General features: G+C 33.0%; 1 protein-coding gene across 1 annotated transcript in view; it reads left to right on the top strand.

The window, feature by feature from the left end:
* Window positions 1-25,298, top strand: part of KCNJ3 (potassium inwardly rectifying channel subfamily J member 3) — a 207,316-nt gene that overhangs the window by 9,528 nt on the left and 172,490 nt on the right. Inside the window, exon 2 of the mRNA XM_044669861.1 lies at window positions 2,873-3,089. Coding sequence (XP_044525796.1) covers window positions 2,873-3,089 — 217 coding nt within the window. The remainder of the gene's footprint in view (window positions 1-2,872; window positions 3,090-25,298) is intronic.

Raw genomic sequence — 25,298 nt, 5'->3', positions numbered from 1 at the left:
GAAAAGGGTCTTTTTGAGCCCTATAATTTCTCTGTGTAGTCAAACCCCAGCTTCCCTAATTTAATGTTTCTATTTAATAATAATAACTAGAACTTATATTTATATGAGAATTTCCTTCTCACAATATCCTTGTGAGTTAGAGGCAGTGTGAGTATTTGCATTTTATCAGATAAAGAAACAGAGGTTCATAGAAATAAGGTGACTTGCCCCATGGTTAAACAACTAAATCTAAAATCTGAGAACTAAGCTTGTAAGCACTAAATCTAAAAACCAAACCACCTTCTGAACTCTTTTAATCCCAAATTCACCCCTTTATAGATGATGTCAGATTGTTTTTTTCTTCTGTCACAAAGCATGCTGAATGAAGAGTTTATCTCTCTGTGCCTTCAGTTAGTGGGTGTTGAGATAATACTTAATTCCAATATTAGTTTAAGCAAAAACAAAGACAAAACACTAGAAAAGTAATTCTTCTTGGGAGAGGCAAGAGAGCTGAACATTCCAAAATAAAATACCAACTATTTATAGATTATGACACCTATCTTTATCACAGCAAATGCAGAAGTGAAGTGTTTGTAATGAAGTTGCCATTTACAACTAGTAATAATAACAATGCCTTGTGTTTGTATAGCACCTCTTTTTGAGTAGGGCATAATATTTTATAGAAAACTATTTTTTGCCAATGCTGATTTTATAAAACAAAACTGAGACATAAAGAATCGAAGAGTTTCAAAAGTCACAAATTGAACAAGGCTACTTAAAAAAAATAAAGGATGCTAATACTTTCATTTGTACCTTTTGGACAAATAGGTTTGTTATAGTTTTTTGTTAATAATCATTCATTATTTCTATATAGATTTCTTCAGTCTAGTTACTGGGTGTCAGAGGCTAATTAGGTGGATCTAATTGATTTCTTTGGGACTTTTCCTTACAACTGTGTTATCTATTATCAATGCTGGCAGCAGCTACACTATATTGCAGCACTGAAGTTCTTTTGTGACCAAATCATGGTCCTAATATTCTTTACCACTGCAGCTGCCACCAGTATGAAACCCTACATTATATTTCTAGGATGAGTTCCTCTTTTTCTTAAATTTTCAAGTTTGTTTTGATCCTGTATAATGCAAAAGATGTCATTTGGACATTTGAGGATATGAATTCCATTTTCTGATTCTTAACTCAAGAGACAAAAATATTCTCATTACCATTCTTTCTACCAAATTGGGTGTGCATCCTCCCCTCCTACAACAAAAAAGCCCTCAATGTTCTCAGGGCCTGAAAAACTTGTGCTTACCATATCAGTTTTATTTCTTGGCCATCATTCTTTCTCAATAAGTAAACAAAAATGTATGCATTTTCTCCACCTCTCTTATCTACCTCTTAATAACAGATACAAAAATGAAATGAAAAGAAAATGGAAAGGGAGAATACCTTTCATTTTAAATCCATTGATAGTTTTATGTTTACACTGATTTTTATCAGGCTTGCCATGACATTTTTCAAGTCTGCAAGATTCAACCAGTTGTCATTATATACAATTATTTTCAGTGGAATTTTTTGTAATGACTGCTGCATAGAAATCTATTGCTCCTAGCATATTTTACTTAACTCATTTAAGTAATGTAACATTATCACAATCATGTTTTGGTTAAGCAGATTTCAATTAAGTAAAGCTCTTCACAAATGAATTTCCTTTCTATAATATTTAAATAGAAACTTAAAAGCTCTGAAATAATTTGCTTGTAATGAATATTCTAAAATCCCCTAGCAAAATGCATCTAGAATATTTTCATATTGGATGAACTGCAAAGTACATAAAGTAACTCTTAAGAGAAAAAAATAAAGCAACTTTACCCATTTCTTCATTACTTTATATCATTTTTATTACTTTTCATATAATTTTCATATAATCATATAAATTTCATGTAATTTTCAAATATGTTGGCATCTTCAATATGTCAATTTGGTTTCCAGAAATTTTTCTGATATTCCTTTCTGTTTTTAAACTTGGGACTTGGCTAATTTACTGAATCATTAGTTGTCATAATGTAATAACTTTTAAAAAAATGTTCCATGAGAGTTATCTATCTTGCAAAATCCCTCAAACTTTCTGACATTGTAATGAGATGGCATGCATTTCTGTTCCTATTGCACATTAGCACAGGTTGCATTTTGTACTAAAAACATGTTTTTTCATCCCAAACTTCATGACTTTGGGAGCTGTAATTATAATAACCTTAATTTCATGATAGTCAACCATCACCTTTCAAACAAGACTAGAGCTGGAATCCCACTTCTAATACATCCTAGCTATATGACTTCAGGCAAGTCACTTATTTTCTCATTGCTCTATGCAATTCTTTTAGATTATAAGCCAGTGATTCCCAAAGCGGGCTCCACCACCCCCTGGTGGGTGCTGCAGCGATCCAGGGGGGAGCGGTGAAGGCCACATGTGCATTTATCTTTCCTATTAATGGCTATTAAAATTTTAAAAAATTAATTTCCAGGGGGCTAAGTAACATTTTTTCTTAAAGGGGGCAGAAAGTTTGGGAACCATTGCTCTAAGCTTTAGAAAAGAAGCCAATTTGCTTGGTAGAGATCTGTTTCCTCAACCCTGAGCTCCTTATATCAATGAAATCACAGGTTTAGTCCCTATCCCTATCATATTGTTTATAAATATTGCATGTATTTTCTATAAAAACAATATGGAGCTTCTGCCCATTTGCTATAAAATAGACATATAATGATTTATTTGGGTTTTGTTGCAGATGTCTGATAGGGCAGAATGTTGGCAGTGATGTGAATTGCTGTTGGGCTGTCTTGAACATTGCAGTACTAGTGGTGATTTCTTTTCTTTTTCTGTGTGCTTGTCTAGTCTCGACAGACACCTGAGGGTGAGTTCCTCCCCCTTGACCAACTTGAACTGGATGTAGGTTTTAGTACAGGGGCAGATCAACTTTTTCTTGTTTCCCCCCTCACAATTTGCCACGTGATCGATGCCAAAAGCCCCTTCTATGACCTATCCCAGCGAAGCATGCAAGCTGAACAGTTCGAGATTGTCGTCATCCTAGAGGGCATTGTGGAAACAACTGGTGAGTAGAAAAATAGCTAAGTGATAAACATCTTACTGTAGCCATATCAAAGTTTTATTTTCTTCTATTTTTTCTAATACTTAATATCACTTGTCAAAAATTATCCCAAAACCTATGAGTCTCAGATTGAAATGTGATGACTTGTTACTTGTTTATATTTAAATGAAACTTCTTTTGAATATTCTTTGGCATATTAGGATTACATAAGGAAAATGAAGTATACATATGAAATAAAAAATATTGACGTAAAGCTAAAAATCAATACAGATCCTTACAAGCTGTTTGGTTGCTCATTTTGGAAAGTAAATCTGTAATATCCACTTAAATCTATTCTCTATAGCTTTATACCTTTGAGCTAGGAAAATGGGACCATGTCAATGACCACCTACATTCCATGCAAAATTGCCTTTATGCTTTATATTTTGACTGTCCATAAAAATTTTTGAATATATTAGTTTCCATAACCTTAATGGGAAGTTGCTTTCTTTTTTTAAACAATAGTGTACATGAACAATGCTTTTTACATACTGTTTTTTACCTAGTTTTGGTCTTTTTTTTTTTTTTGAGAGAGGAAACCTCATATAAATATTGCCCAAGGTTCATCTAAATACTGTACTAATTCTTTGTTTAAATTATTTTAGGAAAGTATGAGAGTAGGCAAAAGAGTGAGGTGCAAAATAAAAATGTTTGCTGGGAATCCACATTAAATGACTGGTGTTAAAGTGGCATAGGGGTGGGGAGAGCCTTAATTTGGGGTCAGGATGTTAAAAAAACTCCAAGTAATGATCCTCAATAGATTCAATGTATATTAAGTACTGATTAGAAAAAATGTGTTTATACATAATATGTGCGTATTTATATACGTGTCTCCTTGGTAATTAAAGAAAATTACATTTAAAAAATAAATTGCCTCTAATAAACACTAAATATTGATCATCATTTGATGTGAGGAATGCTGTTCAGACACTTCTAAATTTTAGCTTCATGGGGGACTTGCTTCATGATCTCTGGACAATCACTTTCCTTAACTATTTCGGAGATAATATTTATTTTTGAGGAAACACTGTATGGATTGTCTAAAGGCCTTGAGTATTTATCTGTGAGCATAACATAATAAGGAAACACAAAGACTTGCAGAAACAGACACTACTTCATGCAAAAGGTTAAGATCTTTGATCATTTATCATTCTCACTAGATAGCTATTCAAGTTGTCAGTGCTTTAGGAAAGAATCAAGATAAATATTAAAATAATCTGTAATTAAAGACTTCTATATAACATTTACATTTTTTTTTGATACTTGAGCTCTATAAAATTTTTAATTAAGACTTCCTACTTGAATTTTCTCCTTTAAAATGTAGATGATTCAGTTGGCAAATTAGGTAACTTACCTTAGTACTATAAGTATATGTATACACATACACACGCACACACACATTGGCAGTAGGAATAGGTCTGGATGCCTGGTTTCATTGGATTAAGGAACTCTCAGTGTGGCAACTCCATCCTCTCAAGTAGATGAGCAATCTTTCTGTATTTTGTACTCTCTGAGAGTTTCCTTGGAGAAACTAAGAGCTTAAGTGATTTGTCTATGGTTACACATTTGTCTAGGGGCACCTGTCAGAGGTGGGACTTTAACTCTGGTTCTCCTAGTTCTAAGGCAATTTATTGATATTGAATATGTTTTAGATGTGTTTTGTTAATTAAAACTTTTTGAGATTAATTTCATATTACTTTTGGTTCATTTGTTCAAATGATGACTTGTTATCACAACTTAGAGAACAGATGTCAGATAAATTTTTTATTGTTCTCTTGTGGTTTATGGTTTCATAACTCCAAAGAATGACAATTGAGAGTTGAATTTGAGATTCTGGATGTCACTGGCACACCTGTTTATAGTTTACTAAGTATTTATTATTAATAAGAATACCGATCTTGAATATGGCTTAAACTTGGAATCTTTTTTTGACAGTCTAAGGAATCTTTCATGAATAATTCTGAAGCTTGAATGTATATGGCTAATTTAGGGAATGATAATACATTCAATATTTTTATTCTGCTTATTTTTTAATTACTTGATTCATTTTCATCTCCCATATTAGAATACCTAAGGTGAGTACATTATTATTTTGCATGAAGTCATCAGGGAGCTTGTGATAATGAGAATATCTTAAAATATCAGATTGGCAACCTCTCTTTTTTCCTCATCTTGGATGGCAATGTGGCAAGCCTGAAATTCTTATTTTAGGGACTAACTTTTTTTGCTAATGTTAATGAGAGATTTAAGCTTGCTTTCTTATATTTTTAATTCCACCTTGTTTGTAGCTAACATGGCAAGACAAACATGCAGGAAGATTGCTCATATACAGAACTTTGACTATAGTGGTAGTGAGGTAAATCTTTAGAATGCATATTTGGCAAAGTCAGGTTATAACTCATGGTGCCTCAAGACTAGGATGTCTATTCTTTCTTTGTAGCATCTTCATGCAGTTCCCTTGAGTGTGGTGTTTTAGCTGAGTGCTGAGGGCCCTATTTGTATGCATTGTCTTTTCTACTTAGAGGGATCATTTTTCTATTTGTATAAATATGTCTCTGCTCCTAACTGGATAAAGTCTTTCCTCTACGTCTAGTACCTCTGATGACATGATAATGGTGCAGAGGGTAGAACGAGAAGGGAAAAACCTGGTCCCCATCCTTGGTACCATCTAGTAAAAATAGGCATATTGGGTACCTCAAACCTTTGTCCAGCTTCCTACTCAAACTCCTCAGGACTTAGCTATTTAAAAATCTCATAATATATAGCAAATTTGATTGCTCATTCAATAGTGTTCTTCATTTAACTCCCTAATAAAAAAGGCATTCACAAATCATGAGGGCCAGGACACAAACTTATTTTTTATGTCATTTTAAGATCTCATTAATATTTTATGATTACATTTTAGGCCTTCTTAGCCTATATCTAACTGAAGTATCTATGTATGTGTATGTGAAGAAAGCCTTTCACCTTTATATTGCATAATGAGGGAGTCTGATGATCCAAGGATTAACAATACTCCAAACAGAATAATGAAGCCACCATTTAGGAAGAACTGGAATATTTTCCTGCTTCTGTATATATATATATACATATATATGTATATACGTATATATATATATATATATATATATATATAATATTTATTGAGGAAAGGACCAGTTTTTCCTCCCTTTGTTTCTCCAGTGCCTATCACATGTACTGGAACATAGTAAACACATAATAAAATTTGTTGAAGGAACATATAAACCAACTGCTTTTCTCCCTTTTCTTGGACTTCATTGGTGAGGATTTATATTGTTCTTTCAAAACTGCTCTCTAATTTGAGTTAGGATCTTCTCTTTCATAAAGGTCTAACCTCATCTCCCAGTTTAGATGAAAGAAAAAGAAAAGATATACTTAAAAAAATAGTCCCTAGTACCATTTTTGGAATAGAAGATTCTCTTCACTTATCAACATTTGAATTCCATGGCATCCATTTTAGCCACTATCTTAATTACATTGATGTAATTTTCTACTATTTTCCATTTTCATGCTCTTTAAATTGGTGCTCTCACTCAGACCACATTCTTTGTATCAATTCTAATCTCTATTAAAGCTTAGTCTCTGTTTCTGTCCTGTGCCTTCTCACATCCTGAAGAACCTCACTCTAACACTCATTTTTCCCATCTCAGTCATTCATAACCTTTTCTGCTCTACTGGATTTTACCCTTTTGTCAACAAATCTACTTACATCTCCTTTAACTGAAATCAAAAGTGAACAATCACAACCCCACCTCCACACCCACCTCAACTAGACCTCTAGTCACTTCACAAATTATTATTTTCTTTTGGCTTCTGTAAAAATCTCATTATTTTTCTTTTTTCTGTTTCTCTGAGGAGTGAATGAGAGAGTATTTATAAATTGCTTAGCACAGTATCTGGTATAATATAGATACTTAATAGATGTTTGTTTCTTGCTTGCAATATCCCTTCCCTTCTTCCTTATCAAATACATTTTAGCTGATTCTTTAAAGGACTTAGGCATTTGCTCTCTCTCTTTAAGTGTACTATCTAGCAGTCTCTCATATTCCATGGTTGTAGAAATGAAGAGCAAATTAAGTGTTTTTCCCCCCTAAAGCCTGTCCATGTAAAGTAAACCTATATTGAGCTAATATCCCTCAAATTCTTTTCATTTGTACTTCTTGCTGATTTAAAGTCTGCTTACATGTAGGTATTTAAGAAACTGATAAATGTGATTATGATTAGCAAATGAAAGAAAATAAACACTATTCATGTGTTCCTGCTTAATTTACTAGTGAAGAAAATTAGCAAGAAATGAACTGCAAATCATGTAAACTAGCTTAATTAATTGAGAACTGTGTATCATTTTAATTTCATAACATAACATAATATTCTATCTTAATAATCTATATTTTCTCCCCTTATGGTCATTATCTGGAGTGAATTTTTTTAAACTCTTACCTTCCATCTTAAAATCAATATTATATATTAGTTCCAAGGCAGAAGAGCAGTAAGGGCAAGGCAATGGGTTAAGTGACTTGCCCAAGGCCACATAGCCAGGAAATGTCTGAGGCCATATTTGAAAGTAGGACTTCTCATCTCTGGGCCTGGCTCTCAATCTACGGAGTCACCTGGATACCCCCTCTATGGAGTTAACACCATAGGTGCTTTCTTACAGTTTTGTAATTTTATAATTTGGAATGTGTGTACTCAGGTTCTAGTCAAATAGAGGACCCATGGATAAATCTTATTTTTACACCTACTAAAGCCTGTATCCTTAATTAAGTCATTGGCTTAGTTCACTGGCATCTTTGTCATCTATAGCTGTACTTTCTCAGGTTGCTGTGACCTTTGAGAACATCATTGATCATTAGAAAGGTTGCTATCATTTAAAAATCTTTACTGAGTACTCCAGTGGATGGATTAATTTATTTACATTTTGAAAATCTCAAAATTGACTCTTAACAAGTCCCTAAGCTATATCTATTCAATTTATATTTCTTTCTAATTTTATAATGCTTCTCTATTTAATTCTTCTGAAGAGGTAGCTTGACAGGTAGTGCTGCATTGTGGTTAGAGATTCATACCCAAAAGATCTAGGTTTAAGAGTGTCCTCTTTTATATACTGGCTATGTGTCTCCCCAACAAGTAATTTAACTTTTTAAGAGTTTGAAGCAACTGGCTAAGAAAATGAGTAGCACCAAAGTTGTTGACTTGCAATGGTAAAGAGACCCCATTACCAGGACATCTTTATAACAATGAAATCCCAGGTCCAGTATTTACTCTATCCATAGAAATAGCTCAGCACAGATTAGGTCAGGGGTCGGCATCCTTTTTGGCGGTGAGAGCCATAAACACCACATTTTTTAAAATGTAATTTCATGAGAGCCGTCCAGCGCTCACAGTGCGTGCTTCTGTAACAGCGCCTGAAAAAAAAATTGACTTTATGGCTCCTGCAGAAAGAGCCATACGTTGCCAACCCCTGGTTAAGGTGGTACACATAGCAGCCATTTTAATAGTACTTAGTTTCTACCTCTTTTTTTCATTCTTTTTGGCATTTCCTTATGTATCCTTTCAATTTTTTAAAAGTTTCTTTTCATTCCATATTCTTACAAATGACCTACTTCAAGCTACTTTTACTCTTTTGTTGAAGAACTTTGGGCATTCTATTTTTTTAATTCCCTAATTTTTTTATAAGTATTTTAACCACATTTTATTTTCTTGGGTTTTTAGAAAACATAATTGGTTTCCTTTTTATTTGAAGCATTCTATGTCTGTAGGAAGAATAAATCTGTTCTCTTATGTTTATTAAATAATTTACAATTCACCACCTTTTACCATGGACTTTAAGGTTCCCTCATTAATGTATCATTTTCTAAAATGTGGTTGTAAAATATAACTTTGTTTTAGAATTCAGACAATTAGCACCACTATAAAAGAGATACACATTGAGTATCTCCTATGAGAAAAGTTCTATCTTGTATACCAAGATAAAATTCTGCCCTACAGGAGTAAATAATTTTCAAAAAAAAAATATTTCTTACTTGCCCAAGTGATTAGATCCTACTCTGTAGAGAGTTTTAAAAATTTCTTGTGACAAATAATATCTCAAAAATTTATTTCTTAACTTTTAGGCTCATAAAGTTTTCATCATTCTCAAACATTTTTTATCCCTTGATCTTTACCCCTAATTCCATATCTACTCATAGCTACATATTATTTCATCATACTAAGTAACCCTAAGTACTATAAACATATTTTTTCAGATGCCTTGCCTGTGGATATTTGTTATTGTTAAAGAAGAGAACACTAAAGAAGATCCTTCTCTTTGGTGTTTCAGATCTGATTTAGAAGAGTAGGGGTAAAAAAGAGGGAGTAATAAATAAAACATGAATTAAAAAAACAATGAAACAAAGTGACAATGAGGGTGATATTGGGTGGAGAGGAAGATTATTGATACAATTAATATAATCATATTAAAGCATAGTTCAAATTCATCTTTATTAAGATGCATGTTACTTGGCAAGTCACTTTAACCTGTACTTAAATTTCCTTAACTGTAAAATGCTGTTAATAATAGCACCTGTGTCAAAGAATTGTTATGGGGATCAGATGGATAATATTTATAAAAGCATAGTGACTGTGTCACTATACAAATGTTTATTCTCTCCCTCTTTCCCCTCTACCTGATGGCCTTTAAAAATTCTGAAGGCTGTAACCACCAGTTTATATAGTTATCTTCAGACTTACTGCCTGATTGTACTTCTTATTGATAATTATGATGCTTGTAAAATGAACTCCAATCTACCACCCCAGTGCCTGCAAGTTTTGAATTAATTTAAATGAAAAATTCTTCAATGTATAGACTATAGTTACTGAAAAATAACAAGAAATCAGTGGAATTTTTGTGTTGAGGAAGGGCAGACAATATAGGATATAGGTCACTAGGGTGATAAAGGTTTTGGTTTTAAGAAGCTCACAAATTCATTATGTGACCTTGGAAGGAATTGGGAGGCAGAGGAAGATATTCATTAATCCATTCATGACAATGTGTATACACAAAACATACTGAAGAGCCTGAAAGAGGACTTTTGTGCAAATGCAGGCTCTCCTAATCAAAGAAGCCAAATGCAAATGAGCATGGGTAGAAAACCAGTATAAATCAGGAGTATGAATAAAGAAGTACTGTCATTCATCATCATAACTAAGAACAGGATGTGATAGTTATTGTGGAACATTTTGTGAAGATGTGATATAAATGCCAAACAAGGATGTTGGTGTCACTAACTGATGGATAGACTACAAATCATTAAGATTTCTGCACATGCATTAGACTCCAGCTAGAACACTGTGTTCGGTTATTGACTATTTAATAGGCAATGATATGCTCATGACACAGTTCAAAAAAGGACAATTAAAAGAATTTCAGGTTGAAATGACTGCTAGATGTTGCTAGTCATTTAAGAAAACCATTTTGAGTCCATTCTTTTCAAAAAAGGAATAATTTTTAAAAAAATACTCTTAGATCAGTGACTAGGTTGACAGAGATTAAATAGAATGCTGTGAGATTAGCATTGGGGAACATTGATTAGGGAAGCTCTGAAAGGTAAACCTAGTGAATTTATATTGACAGACCTAGGATTTAAGTCTGGATCTGATATCATTTCACTCTGATTTTAGTTATCATTGAATTTCATTTATGTTCCAATTTCTTTGTGAAACAGAACTAAAAACCTTGATTCCGTTTTACAAGGACTCTTTTGAGAATTAATAAACAAGGCATGAGAAGACACTTTTCAAACTAGAAAGTGTTAAATTAATAATCATAAATTTTGTGACATTTTTAGATGTTATTCTGAGAAAATTTCAAGCCAGATTTCATGAGCTTAGAGATAATATTGAATCTTACTTTTGTGTAAAGGGAACTCTTTCCTCCCAGGGTTGTGAACTTTCTTCTCATCCTACCCATCTCATTAGCATGGCTGGAATGTCCCAAACAGGTCATAGGTTAAGAGCCCTAGGAACATGACCCAGAACTAAGGGTCAGGGGTCCAGATCTGAGAGACTTTGATTGGTTCCTGAGATGTGAGAGATCATCTCAGAGAGAGACAGGAAGGGATGTGGAGAAAAGAGTTATAAAAGATGAGACTGTAGAGGAATTTTTTGGAGGTGTTTGGTGTGAGTTTTCTGGGATTGATTCTTCTACTCCATTCCACTGTTGGTGGCTCAGATGGAAGACAGCCTCATAGGACTCTTGCTCTGATACCAGACTTCCACATGGAGATTGGAACCTTGTTGGAGAGCAAGCTGAAATTCTATGGACAAAACTTTAGGGGGTAGGTTAGGAAATAATTTTTTACTTCCTTCCTTCTTTCTTTCTTTCTTATACTATATTTATATTAAATTAAATTGTTAAAAGCTACTATCATCCTCATGACTTGAGTTAATTTTATAAATGGTGACCACAACAATTCTTTTTACTAATATTATTTAACAAAACCAATTTCTAATATTACATGTAGCATTTTAATTATTACATATTATATTTATTTTCATTATTACATTTTAAAACTTATAAGAGAAAGCAAATAGAAAAAATATACAAAATATGACAACATAACTTGAATTGTTTACTTCCAAGTATAAGTTCATTAGGTAAATAAATACAAACTGGAAAATAATGATTCTCTTCATAAAATGAAATATCAGAATTTTCATAATATGCTTGTTTTAAGAAAGTGTGTCCACTTGCAGTAATCTTTCTCTATTTCTGTACCAAATACTAGTAGTTATATAAATAACTTTTGAAGCTTTTCTCTCTGGCCAACCTCTGTTAGCTCCAAGAATCCTGTAACCTGAAGACTAAGACTATTAGAACACAAGGAAAATAATCAGGTCTTCATGATCAAAAGATGTTATACCTTTTAAACACAGTGCATATAGTTCCTACATACAAATTTTAAAAATAGTTTAAATTAACAAGGCAATTTCATAGAAGTATAGGCACTGTGCTTTTTATCTGAACCTCAGGTTATTATTGTCATTTTTGTTATTTGAAGAAGTAGGTAAAATCCTTACATTTTGCTTTCTAAGCTCTCCAAGGGTCGTCAGTTACTGCACTTCACTTGTATAGGGAAATCTCCGGGGACAAGTCATGAGACAGTGTTTTGCCATTCACTTGAGAAACAGCGTTTCTCCAAATTTTTAAAAGTCAATATCATTACCATATCATTGAGAGGTGACTCATTTAATATCATACCACTAGTTAATGGAAGAACTAGGATCAGCATCCCTTCATCTGACTGAAAGCCGAGAATTCTTTCCATTGTTTTCATCAAATTTATACAGCATCTTGATAGTTACATAGTACATTGATCATTGAGAAAAATGAACAAGAAAATGTGAAAGGATACATCTCATTGCTAATGGAGGAAATTCTTTTCGACTTATCTTTTTTTTCCCCATTCCTGGAACTCATGTGAATGTAACCAGAATCCCATTCTACTACTTATTTTAGCTTCAAAAGGATTCTTTTGAACTATAGTTTGAGGTCATTTTAAATGATTAAAGGCTTTTTTTTTTTCTGAAATTGTGCACCTAAGATACATGCTAGTATTTTTCTGTGAGCTACAACAATGATGTGAAAAAATTTATTAATAAAGAATAAGAAAAGAATTATTTCCCAGCTTACTTGTGAAGAGAGTAATAGTACTGAAATGATCCTTTTTCCGCTTTGAGAGGAAAGAAAGGATGAGGATGAATGAGCGATTAAAAATTGAGACATTTATTATATTCAGGTGGATCTGTGATCTCACTGATTCAGATCATAACCCATTCCTTCTTCCCTATCTTGTGTGACTCTTTTCCAAGTAAGTTTCCTGAGAACAGCCCATCCAGTGTGTTGAAGACCTTTTTCACTTTCTCTTGACATCATGATGGAATTAAGCAGAGAACATGGGCTATAGGTATTCCTCACTGTTGCCATACAACTAGTCTATATTGTTTTATAATCATAGTATTTCCTGATGACATGATTTATACAAGTTCTTCAAAGTTACTTATTTGTTAATATATTTTGGACTACTCACACCCACCATGTATTTTTCCATTGCTATCTGAGTTTCCTCATCTGTGAAATGAGCTGGAGAAGGAAAATAACCAGCGAGTCCAGTATCTTTGCCAAGAAAATACCAATTCCATTTGGGTTGACCATTTATATATTCTGCCCCTTTGGTCACTTACATACTCTGTATATCCTGCATTTTCACCTCATCCCCCCTTAAACAGTTTAGGCAAAAACACATCAACAGCAAGAATAAAGCCGCTGCAGAGACTTGTGTCCTGCTGTCCATGGCAAGGTACTACTGTAGCTGTACTGTAATTAAATACCCTAATAAAGCTTAGGGAGAGAAAGACAGAGGGAAGGGTAGGGGGAGTGGCAGACAGAAACAGAGACAGAGATGGAGGGAGGGAGTGAGGGAGGGCAAGATTATTTTCTGCTGGTATTTTGTGGCCTTCACCTACATTTTGCTACTTTTCATTATTTCTAAGCAAATTCTTCTGTTTTTTTTTTTTTTGTTTTTTTTTTTTTTTGTAGAATGTTATTCAGGATATCTTTTTCCATGATGCTTTTCTAGAAGACCAAAAACCTTACCTTCAAATTCAGTATTCTTTTGTTTAATAGAGGCTTTATGTCTTCTTCTAATCTCCTTGTCTTTGGATTATCTCTCTTCTGTCATTTTTAAATTACAATTCTGTCATGATTTTTTTCAGTGTAGAGAGTGGGTGGCTTTTATTCTAAATTTCCTATTTTATTAATCTTTCTTAAGAACTTTAATTTCTGACTTTATGTCTTTGATATTTTCACTTCAATCTTTTATTTGTTTTCTAAGCCCTTCTAGATATTCTTAGAGTAGCAACATTATTTTCTGGATCCTTGAGAATTGTGTTATATCATCACCATCCTTAGGAGATTTTGACTCAATTTTCTTTCTTCTAAGTACTTGTTCATAGATTTCCTGACTGTGTGACCTTGGAAAAATCACTCAAACTCTGCAATGGAGAAGGAAATGACAAACCACTCGATTATCTTTGCCAAGAAAAACCCATGGAGCTATATGCACAGGGTCTGGAAGAGTTAAACACAACTGAAACAACTGAATAACAATAACTTGTTAACTGAAATGGTTATCTTTATCAATTACTTGTTATTTTTTCATTTACATTTTAAGTGGTAAATTTCTGGTTTTTCAATGGTTTCATTGTCAAAATAGTCATTTTATCATCTATCTATTCCCTTCTTTAGGGCCAGTGTTTTTCTCTTCCACTCCCAGTCTTTTATGTTTTCTCATATTACCAATGTTGGACAAAATATGGGCCTTCAAAAAGTGAGAATAACTTGTCTGTTGATCTAGGGTGCCTGAGGCCACTGTCATTGGCCCTTTTCTACCTATTTCCCACTCTTTCTTTCACATTCTTCTTTCTGCATGACTTTGCTCCTTTTGCTGAACCTGGGAGGTTTGTGGTAAAGAAGTTAGAGGAGAACCTTTGTAATTGGATCTGTTCACTTTTTCATAGCTTCTGCTATAAAGTATATCCTCCTCTACTTAATTGTACCAGTGCTATGTTCTTAACTTCTGCTGCCTCTTTAATTTGTTCTATTCCTTTGAAGTTCCATATTCCTCTACAACTATTCTGTATTTGTTCTTGTTCTTGAACTCAAGAGCTACTCTGATTTTTGGGTCTCCAGCTAATCAAAGGATATGGTCTTATTCAGGATGTTGATGAGAGGTTAATTCCAAGTGTAAGAACCTCAAACTATATCTGCATTGGAGTCCAAAAAGCCACCAGGGCCCAATGCATATATGGACTAAGTATGGGTGTTGTACAAAAGTGGGGATGGGGAAAAGAGCAGAAGTAACAATGGTCTGGCTAGTTCTTCTTTTTTATTGGTAAGAATTATCTTGTGTGTATCTGGTTGGGGAGGGGTTGTCTTTCAATTTCCCTTTTCTTGCCATTACTGATGTATTTGAATCACTTTTCTGTATGGGATGATTAGAGGAGAATTTCTCCCTAGGTTACTTCTTATTCTGCCACGATTGGAATCAGGAAGAACTGAGTTCAAATCTGGCCTCAGACATTAACTGTGTGACAGTAGCCAAGTCACTTAACCTTATTTGCCTCATTTCCTCATAAGTAAAATGAGCTGGGGAAGGAAATGACACACTGTTCCAGTATCTTTGCCAATAAAACCCTAAATGTGTCACCAAGTGTCAGACATGACTTAAACAACTGAACAACAATTTGAAAATGCTTTTAAGTGGTATAATCCATTTTAGTTTCTGTCTACCAATTCAGCATTATGTCAGCTGATATTATATCACAAATGCATTTATTTAAGCTTATTATAGCAGAATAAATAAGAAAGTTAGAATTAATAACTAAGAATCCCGATACTGTGGAACCCTTTAAAAATAATGTTCAAAGAAAGGAGAAAATTTGTTTTGTTCAAAAAACATACAACATATTGTCACGAAACCACTTTAAATCTGTGCTCAAAATCTAGCTTATATTGACTCTAACTTGTTTAATGGCAAACATTAGCTCTTTGAGAATGTAGTAACTTTCTTATAAAAGTGACAAGTTTCTAAGACATTGATAAGATATTATAGTATTTATAGCTAAAAGGAACATAGAAGAATGTTTCATTATTCTAAAGACTACAATATAGGTCTACCCTCTTCTAATTGGGAAAAAAAGAGTCTTCACTGGTTATATTGTTTGCATTTTCTTTAACGTTTTCAGCCTTTGTGTGTTTCTTTCCTATCTTTGCAGACTCTGTTGGACATGAAACCAATGTATATTTAGTTCAGGAGTAGGTTATTCAGGGACATGGTACCCTAGAAAGCTTGTTGGACCAAGAATCAGGAGACTAAGGTTCTAATCTTGGCTATGTTACTTACCATTTTTATATGCTTGGCTAACTTACTTTAACCTCTATGAGAATTTATTTTTCATATACTGTATTATTTTTATGTCAGGGCCCTGGATTACAAAGAACCAAATATGTTCATATATAGAAAATTCCTGAGCCAGGTCTTGAATCTGATTACATTCAGTCTATAGATTTTTGCATTCTCTTTTACCTTAGGAATATGGTCCTTTCACAGGTTCTGCCTACCAGGAAGGTTTTACAATAGTTCTTTTCCTGCTTGCATGACAAATGAATCACCTTTCCATTTCTCTGTGTGGGGAAAACTGAGGGTTTTATAGTGCATTTCCTAATTATCTGATGATCAATTTGGGATATCTGGGGATGTATAAAGGAGGAGCAAAATAACGAGCTTCTAAAAGTACATATAGGTACCTGGTCTAGGATTTGTGGAGGTGTTTGGGAAATTTGAGAGAATCCTTTGACCATAATTATAAGGCCATGACCAGTCACTTGATAAATAATTTTAAAATTAGTATTATCTTGAGAGAATTTCAATAATTGTAGTTCTGTTTTTTTTTCTCAGCTATAAAATGAGGTGATTGAACTGTATGGCCTCCAAATTCCCTTCTAGTTTTAAATGTAGCCTCTTATAATGCTCCTATTAGGGGTATAAATGCTTAAACTGAGTTACCCATAAGTAGTAATAGACTCTCAGAGACCTGGTTTTCAAATGATTTTATGATAGAATGTCTGAGTTAGAAATAGTCTCATATTGGTTTGAATTATACCCTGAGTGTCTTTACCTCTGCTTTAGGCTTCAGTGGTCCTTGTCTTGAATTTCTAGATAATTCAGCCCCTAGTCAGATACCTCCTGAATCTAAATAGTATTTATACACAGGTTATACATAGTTAAAAAAAAAGTTCTAGACTTTAAATCAGGAGTTCCAGGTTTGAATCCCTTCTTTAACCACTTCTAGTTGAATGATCTTGGCTAAATCTTTTCTCCTCTTTTGAGTCCACTTCCTAATATGTAAAATGAAAGTTTCCAATTATAAGGTCCTTAAAATCCCTTCAAACTATAACCACCTGTGACTCTACTCTTTTTTTAGTGTATTTTCAACTTTTGTTTATATATATGTACATTATATGACTATTTTTATGTATATTATATATACATATATATACATATATATGTATATATATATATATATATACACACACACACACATACACACACATATTTAGGTGGTGGGGTTGTATAATCATTTCAGGTATGTGCAACTCTAAATGACCCGATTTGAGTTTTTCTTGGCAAATATACTAGATTGGTTTACCATTTCCTTCTCTAGCTCATTTAATAGTTAGGGAACTGAGGCAAACAGAATTAAGTGACTTGCCCAGTCACATAGCTAGGTTAGTATGTATCTGAGGCCAGATTTGAACTCATAAAGATAAATCTTCCTGATGCCAAGCCCACTGCTCTATGCTTTCTTTATATAGGTATATATGTACACATACATATATATGTAAAAGTATTCATTGCATGTAAGACATGGTATTTATCCAATCAGGTTTTAGATTCTCAGAAGGCAGGTATTATGTTGCCTATATTTTGAGTAGTATTGTCTACCAGAGTCTAATATGGTGGGCTTTGTGTGGTAGACATTTGATAATTATAGCTTATTGATAATTATTAGCCATAAATAGTGAAATCTCAGTGGAAAGATGCAATTAGCTTGTAATCAGGTGACAAGTATTTTAGATAATGCTTGCACTTAGCTCACAAGGTAATTCTATGAATAACCCTTTTATTGACTACAATGAAGACAAGAAGTTAATATATTCCAAAATTTACACGTAATTTCGTTGAAAATATATAAGAATATGCTGGGAAAATCTAAGAGAATTAATGGAGGCAAATGTTAAAGAATTGAACCTTGAATTATACTCAAAAAATTATAAAACTATTTACCTTTTGATTCAGTAATATCACTATTAGATTTATTTCTTAAGAGGATCAGAGAAAAATGAAAAGAAACTATATGTTTTACAATATTTATAGGACCTCTTTTTGTCATGACAAAATCCTGGAAAGTGAAGTAATGTCCATCATTGAACAATAGCTGAACAAGTTGTGGTTTATGATTGTGATGAAATGCTATTGTGCTATAAGAAATGACAAATAGGATGATCACAAAAAACCTGGAAAGATTTATTTGAAGTGATACAAATGAAGAAGTAGAACCAACAGAATGTTGTTCACAGTAACAATAATGTAAGTGACCAACTGTGAATGACTTAACTTTATTAACAAGGCAAGAAACCAGGGCAATTCAAAAGGACTTGTGGTAAAAAAGGATATCCCCAACCACAGAATTTTTAAGAACAAATGTAAAAAAAATATTTTTGCTTGTAATTGAAAAGAAAAGAAGTTAATTTAGGGGAAAGTCAACTCTTCTTTCATTGTCCTTCTTTCCTAGTTTATCCTCATGTTTTAATGAAAATCAATTAAAATTAAAATTTTTTACTTTTTTTTCTGAGAACCTTCTCATAGGTGGGAAAAGTGAGAGGCAGTATGATGTACTAGGAAAAAGTACTGGATGTGGACTTGGGGAAAGGGAGTTTAAGTTCCATTTATTTAATTTCCTACCTTTGTGACTTTATGCAAGATAATTCACCTTTTTACACTTCAAGTTTGGGAAGAAATTATATTAAGTGATCTTTCAGTCATCTTCAGGCTTTTTTTTTCCTATAGTTAAATATTGTGATTATATATTTAACTTTCCCTTTCTAGATTCCAACTGTAGGATTTGCCAGTTCTAAGCTCACAGAGTTGATGCTTCCAATCTTTTAACAGGGTGTCAAAATATAATGATTTGTTCAGACCAACATAGAATGCATGAAAAGATTTTCTTTCTTTTGCTGCTGTATCACTGTAAATGAATTTAAATCAGCTTTATTTTCAACAGTTGTGTCATATATAAATCCAAAAAGGCATGATAACAAATTCTGTGAAATATCCTGATGAAATGTTTTATTCTATCCATCACCTCTGATATTCCTGATAGACTTGTCTAAGAAAACAACATTAGTTTAGTTTGAAACTTGTTCTAAATGAACCCATACTGGCTCCCAGTGATCCTTATTTATTTTTCAAGTATTAATCTGTTTAATTAATTCTTTTAGAATTTCATCAGAAATTAAGAGCAAGGTTTGTTTTTTTTTTTTAATTTTTGAATATTGGGATACTTGTTTACCTGCATGCTTTTAGCATCCTTTCCATAATCTGGACTAGATTTCTCTGGACTAGAGGAATCAACTAAAGCTTAATAAATGTTTGGTAATCAGTTAGCTGCTCCATTTTAAGCGTCAGTTTTAATTTATTCATTCTTATTCTATTTTTTCCTAGTTTGTAGAGCATTTTTAATAAGAGAATATGTAAACAATATAAGAATTGAATAGTTCCTTATTTTTCTAATTTGATAACATTGTGTCATCTTGTTTAAACAGTGGTTTTATTGCATATCTAATAAGAATAGAAGTTAAATTAAAATTTTAAAAAGAGTATTGATCTTCCTTAGTTGCTTTAGGTTTCATATTTCTTGGATTAAAAGTATTTTATATTTTGAGTTCCCTGCCTGTCCTAAATTCTATAAAAACCTTGCAAAAACTGTACATTGTTATGTTAATATAAGTGATTTAAATTCTTATCTAAGTTTTGCCAAAAGCTAGATATTGACTTTGGACATGTCCCTTCCTTGAAATTCAGTTTGCTTGCTAGATTAACTCTAATTATGATATTCATGTTCAAATATTTTCAAATTTATTTGTAGTTTTAATATTCTAAAGATCTTTTGATGATATTTAATGTCTTTTCTTTCTTCAATTTAATTAATTATTATTGATATAAATGAAGAATTTTGGATTTTCAGAATGGATTTTGAAACCATTAGCATCAAAATTTCTGACAAATACTAAATGGTACCATTTTAATTTTATTTTTGTTACTATTAGAATGAGGATTATGACTATTCTTAAAGGATGGAGCTTTTTAAAATATCTCCAAATTTGCCTCTTATCACAACACAAAATATATTATTTACATGCTATGCCAGATTGTTAATTCAGGCTCTGCAGGAGGCTATTACTGTTTCCCTTGTGAAGAATGATATAGTGATACAACACCTTTGGGGAGGGGGCAGGAAATGGGAAACTAGAAGATGTATTGAAAACAATTCAGCAGCTATTTTTTATCTTTCTTTTGTAGAACTAATGAATGAATTATTGATAGTGATGAGTACATTGGAAGATGCCCAGATATATTTCTTGGCATAAGTGTATTTCAAATACAGTATGACAACTCTAACTTAACATGGGGAATTACTACAATAAAAATGAATTCTTTAAAAATCACCACTCTTTTTTCCCCTTTGTAAGATGTAGCCATGTTAAAAAGCTTATATTTTGGAATAGAGAATTGATGGAACTAACTGAATAACTTCAAAGAAATGAAAGCAGAATGTCTGAAATACTTAAATATTTGGTTAACTATCTATGTAACTACTTTAATTATTTACTTGCATGTATAAACAAAGTCAGAGGAAAATTGATATATCCAAACATGAGAATTTTTGGCCTTGATCCTGATCATCATCTTGAGAATAGATCAAATAATCTATTTAAGATATATCCAAGGTTCTTTAAGAAGGAATGTATTGGTGGTTTAATCTAAAATTTTCTTTGATTATAAAATAAGAATTTGAAAGTATTAACTGGGGAACCAGTGAAATAATAAAGGCATTTTTTTTTTGCATCTGGCGTGAATTTCATACTCATACACATCTGGTTTCTTGTTGTTATAGGTTCCCAGGACAGTTTTGATTTCTGTGAAAACTATATTGTTTCCTAATCAGAATGAGCATTTGTAAAATTCTCTGTGCTCTCTATTTCTCACCTCCCTTCTCCTTGGGCATGGGTAATTTTCTGTGCCAAAATCAGTTTTTAAAAGAAAAAAGAAAGAAAGAAAACAGACCTCAAATGGCTCTTTAGAAATATAAAAGCAATCTAGAAACAATACTGTGTTTTGGCACAAGTACTCCAAAGACTGAGTTAAAACAAAAACAAAAACAAACAAAAACCTAAGTCTCTCAGATTCTCTTTACACAAAATGTTTATGTGGAAATTTTACAATCCTTGGCATGAACTTTAATTGATAATTAACTTATGAAATGGAGCAAGCACACCTTTTTTTTTTAATTAGCCAGAAAAGATCATGATAGAAATGAGAAGCAAATCAGCAGCCTCTTTTTTTTAAAGGTCCAAGGGTATTGAGGCAAACAACAGAGACAAATGGTAAAGTAGATGTAGAGGTAGATGGTTTGGAGACCGGAGATATGTGGTAAAGGAATGCTGGTGAAAGGAAGAGAATGGGATGGGGGTGAATCACTTAACTGCAAATTGGAGTTGTGAACTTGGATACTCCCGAGATAGAAGAGTGGTTGAGGGTCAGAGATTCTAGGTTTCATTTTAATATGTTTTTTTTTGGGGGGGACAGACTAATACATATCTATGTCTTATTGTGTATGTTGAAATTTGTCTGAGATTTCCATATCATTGGAGCTTAGAAAGCTAAATGACTTCTTATTCAGGGTGCAATTTTTTTACTAAAGATATACCATCTGTAAATGATGTTTATTTAATCTTTGGGATGGGTTTTTTCATGTCTTCTACATTCCTTTTTCTAATCTACTTCCATTATTGCCATCTTTATGCTGGCTACTTATAACCTTACTGATGATAATGACTAGAAGGGTGGTCAAGGTCACTAGACCAAGATGCAATGTTAAAACATACATTATTTTGGAATATATCCCAAGCCAGCATCAAAAGCATCTCATTAGTTGGTTATTTTTGCTTTTCCTACATTGATTCACTAACTGCCTATCAAAATTTGCCTTTGGAGCTGCCAAAGGAAATCTGGCAAGATATTAATCAGGTAACTCATTGTTTTCAAATCATTTGTAAAACTACTAAGGATTATAGGGCACAAAAATAAATTTAGGTATTTTTGAAATTGTGATTTTTTTCAATGGTACAGAAGAAAAAATATTTAGAAATTTTCCGGCTAACTTGAACCAAATGCATGCAATTCAGAGTAGAAATCTGGCAATTTTCCACTCATTTGGGACTTTTAATTCAGCCAGCTAAGAAAATTGTGAGCAATAAATAGTGAAGATAAACAACATAAACTTTTTTTTAAAGAAAGTATTCATTGCTTGACTGTAAAGATAGCCTAATCTGTTCACCTATGGTAGGTATCCTATTGGACTATGGAATTCAGTCTCTGTCTTAGAATCCTTGCCTGTTTTTTTCAGTGTTAATTCACATGAAAGATACTTTTGTTTTGAATTATTTTTGATTGGCTATTTCCATGGGAAATATACATTGGGTAATTGTCAATTTTCCTCGGGACATGGTGAGATGTAGCTCTAGTCTTAGAGATACCCTAATTAAATGAGGGTGTTTTTGTTGCCATACTAAAAAAAAATCTGTGATAATTGTGGAACATCTAAAGAACAGGATTGGGCATGAATTAAAAAAACCTTGCTCTATACCTGTTAAATAGTCATATCTTTTCTTCCCTCAATATAAGAAAACCAAAAGTTATGTGCTTGTCTGGGTCAAGAGACAGAGGGAAAATATGCAGACACATGCATATGCATATTTTTCATGTTAATCCATTTGTCCATCATGATCTTACAAAATGAGAGAATTCTGGGTTGGTAGCAACAAGCTGCCTTACATGTGGTAGGCATTAATACATTTTTTTAATTGGTTAAAGGGATGATAAGCAGATTGAGCTCACTAGTTTGTGCCATCTCTCTCTCTCTCTCTTTTTTTTTTTTTTTTAACAATTTTAACAATTCCATTGTAGTCAGCTCCAGTTCTTCCCAGTTGACATCCTATTAGGCTATATCCAATTAGATGTTTTCAGAAGTCAGATTTGTTTGAAGTAAGGCAATTTTCCTGTTATTCCAATTGTAAAATTACACACAGTAATGTTTTATGTGATCAAAACAAAGTTTTATTTCCCTATATACAGTGTGAGATAGTATTAAATCTATGGCTTATTTTTGGGTAAATAGGTCACTAGAAAAATACCAAATAAAATAACATCTCCAAATACCAGGTTTTCATTCTCAAGTTATTCCTCTACTTTTAAAAGTTTCTCTAAATTGTTATGGAAGGGTCTAGGATTAAATTCTAGTTTACCTTTCTCTATCTCTTGTACAAGAGCTCTTCTGGAAATTTTTTTCTTCCTGACTTCCACACTAGGCAGGCTGGTTTATAAGTTGTTTTTATTTTAATTTATCTTAAGTCACTCAGTGTATCCTAAGGAAGAAAAATCTTAAAGCTGTTAACTAGGAAAAAAAAAACACAGAACTATTAAATAGTCAGAAAAACCACTCTTTAATTAAGGAAAGGGGTTACAGTGCTGAGTTAGGCCTCCAAGCAGAGCTGCTTGCCACATGCCTACTCAGTGCAGATTCTGAGGATTGAACTCTGGTTGCTCTGGTCACTGACCCCTGAGAGCGCCAACCAAGTTAGATTGACAACTCCCAGGAGCCATTAAAGTGGCAGAGTTTAAATCCCTTTCTAGGGGAATGTAGAGACTGAGGATGAGTGGGATAGTTGATTGGCTTTACAATGGTAACAAAGGAAAATGAGGAGTTCCAGACAGGAATAACTGTGAGGGGCAGATGTTACAGTTACAATGATACAATGGACACAAAAGGGAAAGATCCAGCCAAAGGCAGGGGCACCTTGTTAAAGGACTTTGGCCTAAGGGGAGAAACCTTTGGTACTAAGAGATAGTAAACACCAGATAGAATTAGCCATCTCCACTCCACTTAAACTACTTTAAGGTCAGTTGTTAGTCCAGTGAAGTTGGACTATCCCTCTGGGAGGAACTCTTTTGTGACAAGGTCAAACCTGGGGCTTTCACCTTTCAGGTAAGTAAACTGGGGGTCATTAAATCTTTCTCTGCTATAAGTTTGGGGGCTTCTAGATTTCATGTCAACAAAGCTTATCTTTTACATTTGTTTCTGATGCCTTTTTTTTTTTTTACCCTAAACCCTTACCTTCCTTCCTAAAATCAATACTGTGTTTTGGTTCTAAGGCAGAAGAGTGGTAAGGGTAGGCAATGGGGGTCAAGTGACTTGACCAAGATCACACACCTAGCAAGTGTCTGAGGTCATTTTTGAACCCAGGACCTCCCATCTCTGGGCCTGGCTCTCAATCCACAGAGCCACCCAGCAGCCCCCTGATGCTTTTTTTATAGTTATTTTTACAGCAGTGAAAGAGGGCACAATTTGTAATACACATATTTGAAAGATCTGCAATGAAGTCTTTGGTGGAGCCTATTATAGCTAAAATTATTTTTTATTTTTAAAATTATTTTTATTTAAACATTTTTTTTAATTTAAAATTTTAATTAAACTAATTAAATAAATATAAAAACATAAAACAAAAATAAAATAAATAAATAAAAGTAGATAAAGTGATAAATCAAATAATAAATTAAATACATTAAATTAAATTAGAACTTTAATTTAATTTAAATAACAAATTTAAATAATTTAAATAAAAATTATTTTTAATTATTTAGACCTAAAAGTTCTCTCAATATATTATATTGGCTATCATCAGTAGAAAGGCTCTGAAATACACTTAATTTTTTGTTGTTGGCCTTGATTGATTTGAAATTCTGTATGTCTGGCTAAGATAGAGAAAAACATGAAAACCGAATGCTGGTTCTATCCTGGAGGAGAGGCAGCTGGATAAAGCACTGGACCTTAAAGTCAGGAAGACTTGATTTCAAATCACTAGCTTTGTGACCTCCTAGGCAAGTCAGTTAACCTCTGCTAGTCTAGGTTTCCTCAATTATAAAGTGGAGTTGATAATATCTGTCTCATAGATGTTGTTTCTGAGGATAAATAATACTTGTAAAGGGCTTGGCCCTGAGCCAGATACATAGTAGGCACTTAATGCCCTCCAGGGATTGGGGAAGTCTATCTGCCTTTTAGTGTTTTCAAAGATACAGTTGATTAGAGTTGTTCTGCTTAACCCTAGAGAATAGAACTAGAAAATGAAAGTTACAGAGAAACAAATTTAGTTTAATATAAGTAGGAAAAAAATTAATAATCCTTAGAGCTTTCAAAAAGTGGAATAGGCTGCTT

This window comes from Gracilinanus agilis, chromosome 3 (assembly GCF_016433145.1).
Source record: "Gracilinanus agilis isolate LMUSP501 chromosome 3, AgileGrace, whole genome shotgun sequence".
NCBI classification, from domain to species: domain Eukaryota; kingdom Metazoa; phylum Chordata; class Mammalia; order Didelphimorphia; family Didelphidae; genus Gracilinanus; species Gracilinanus agilis.
The sequence above is the reverse complement of the archived record's forward strand: the minus strand, read 5'-3'. Positions and strand labels throughout refer to the sequence as shown.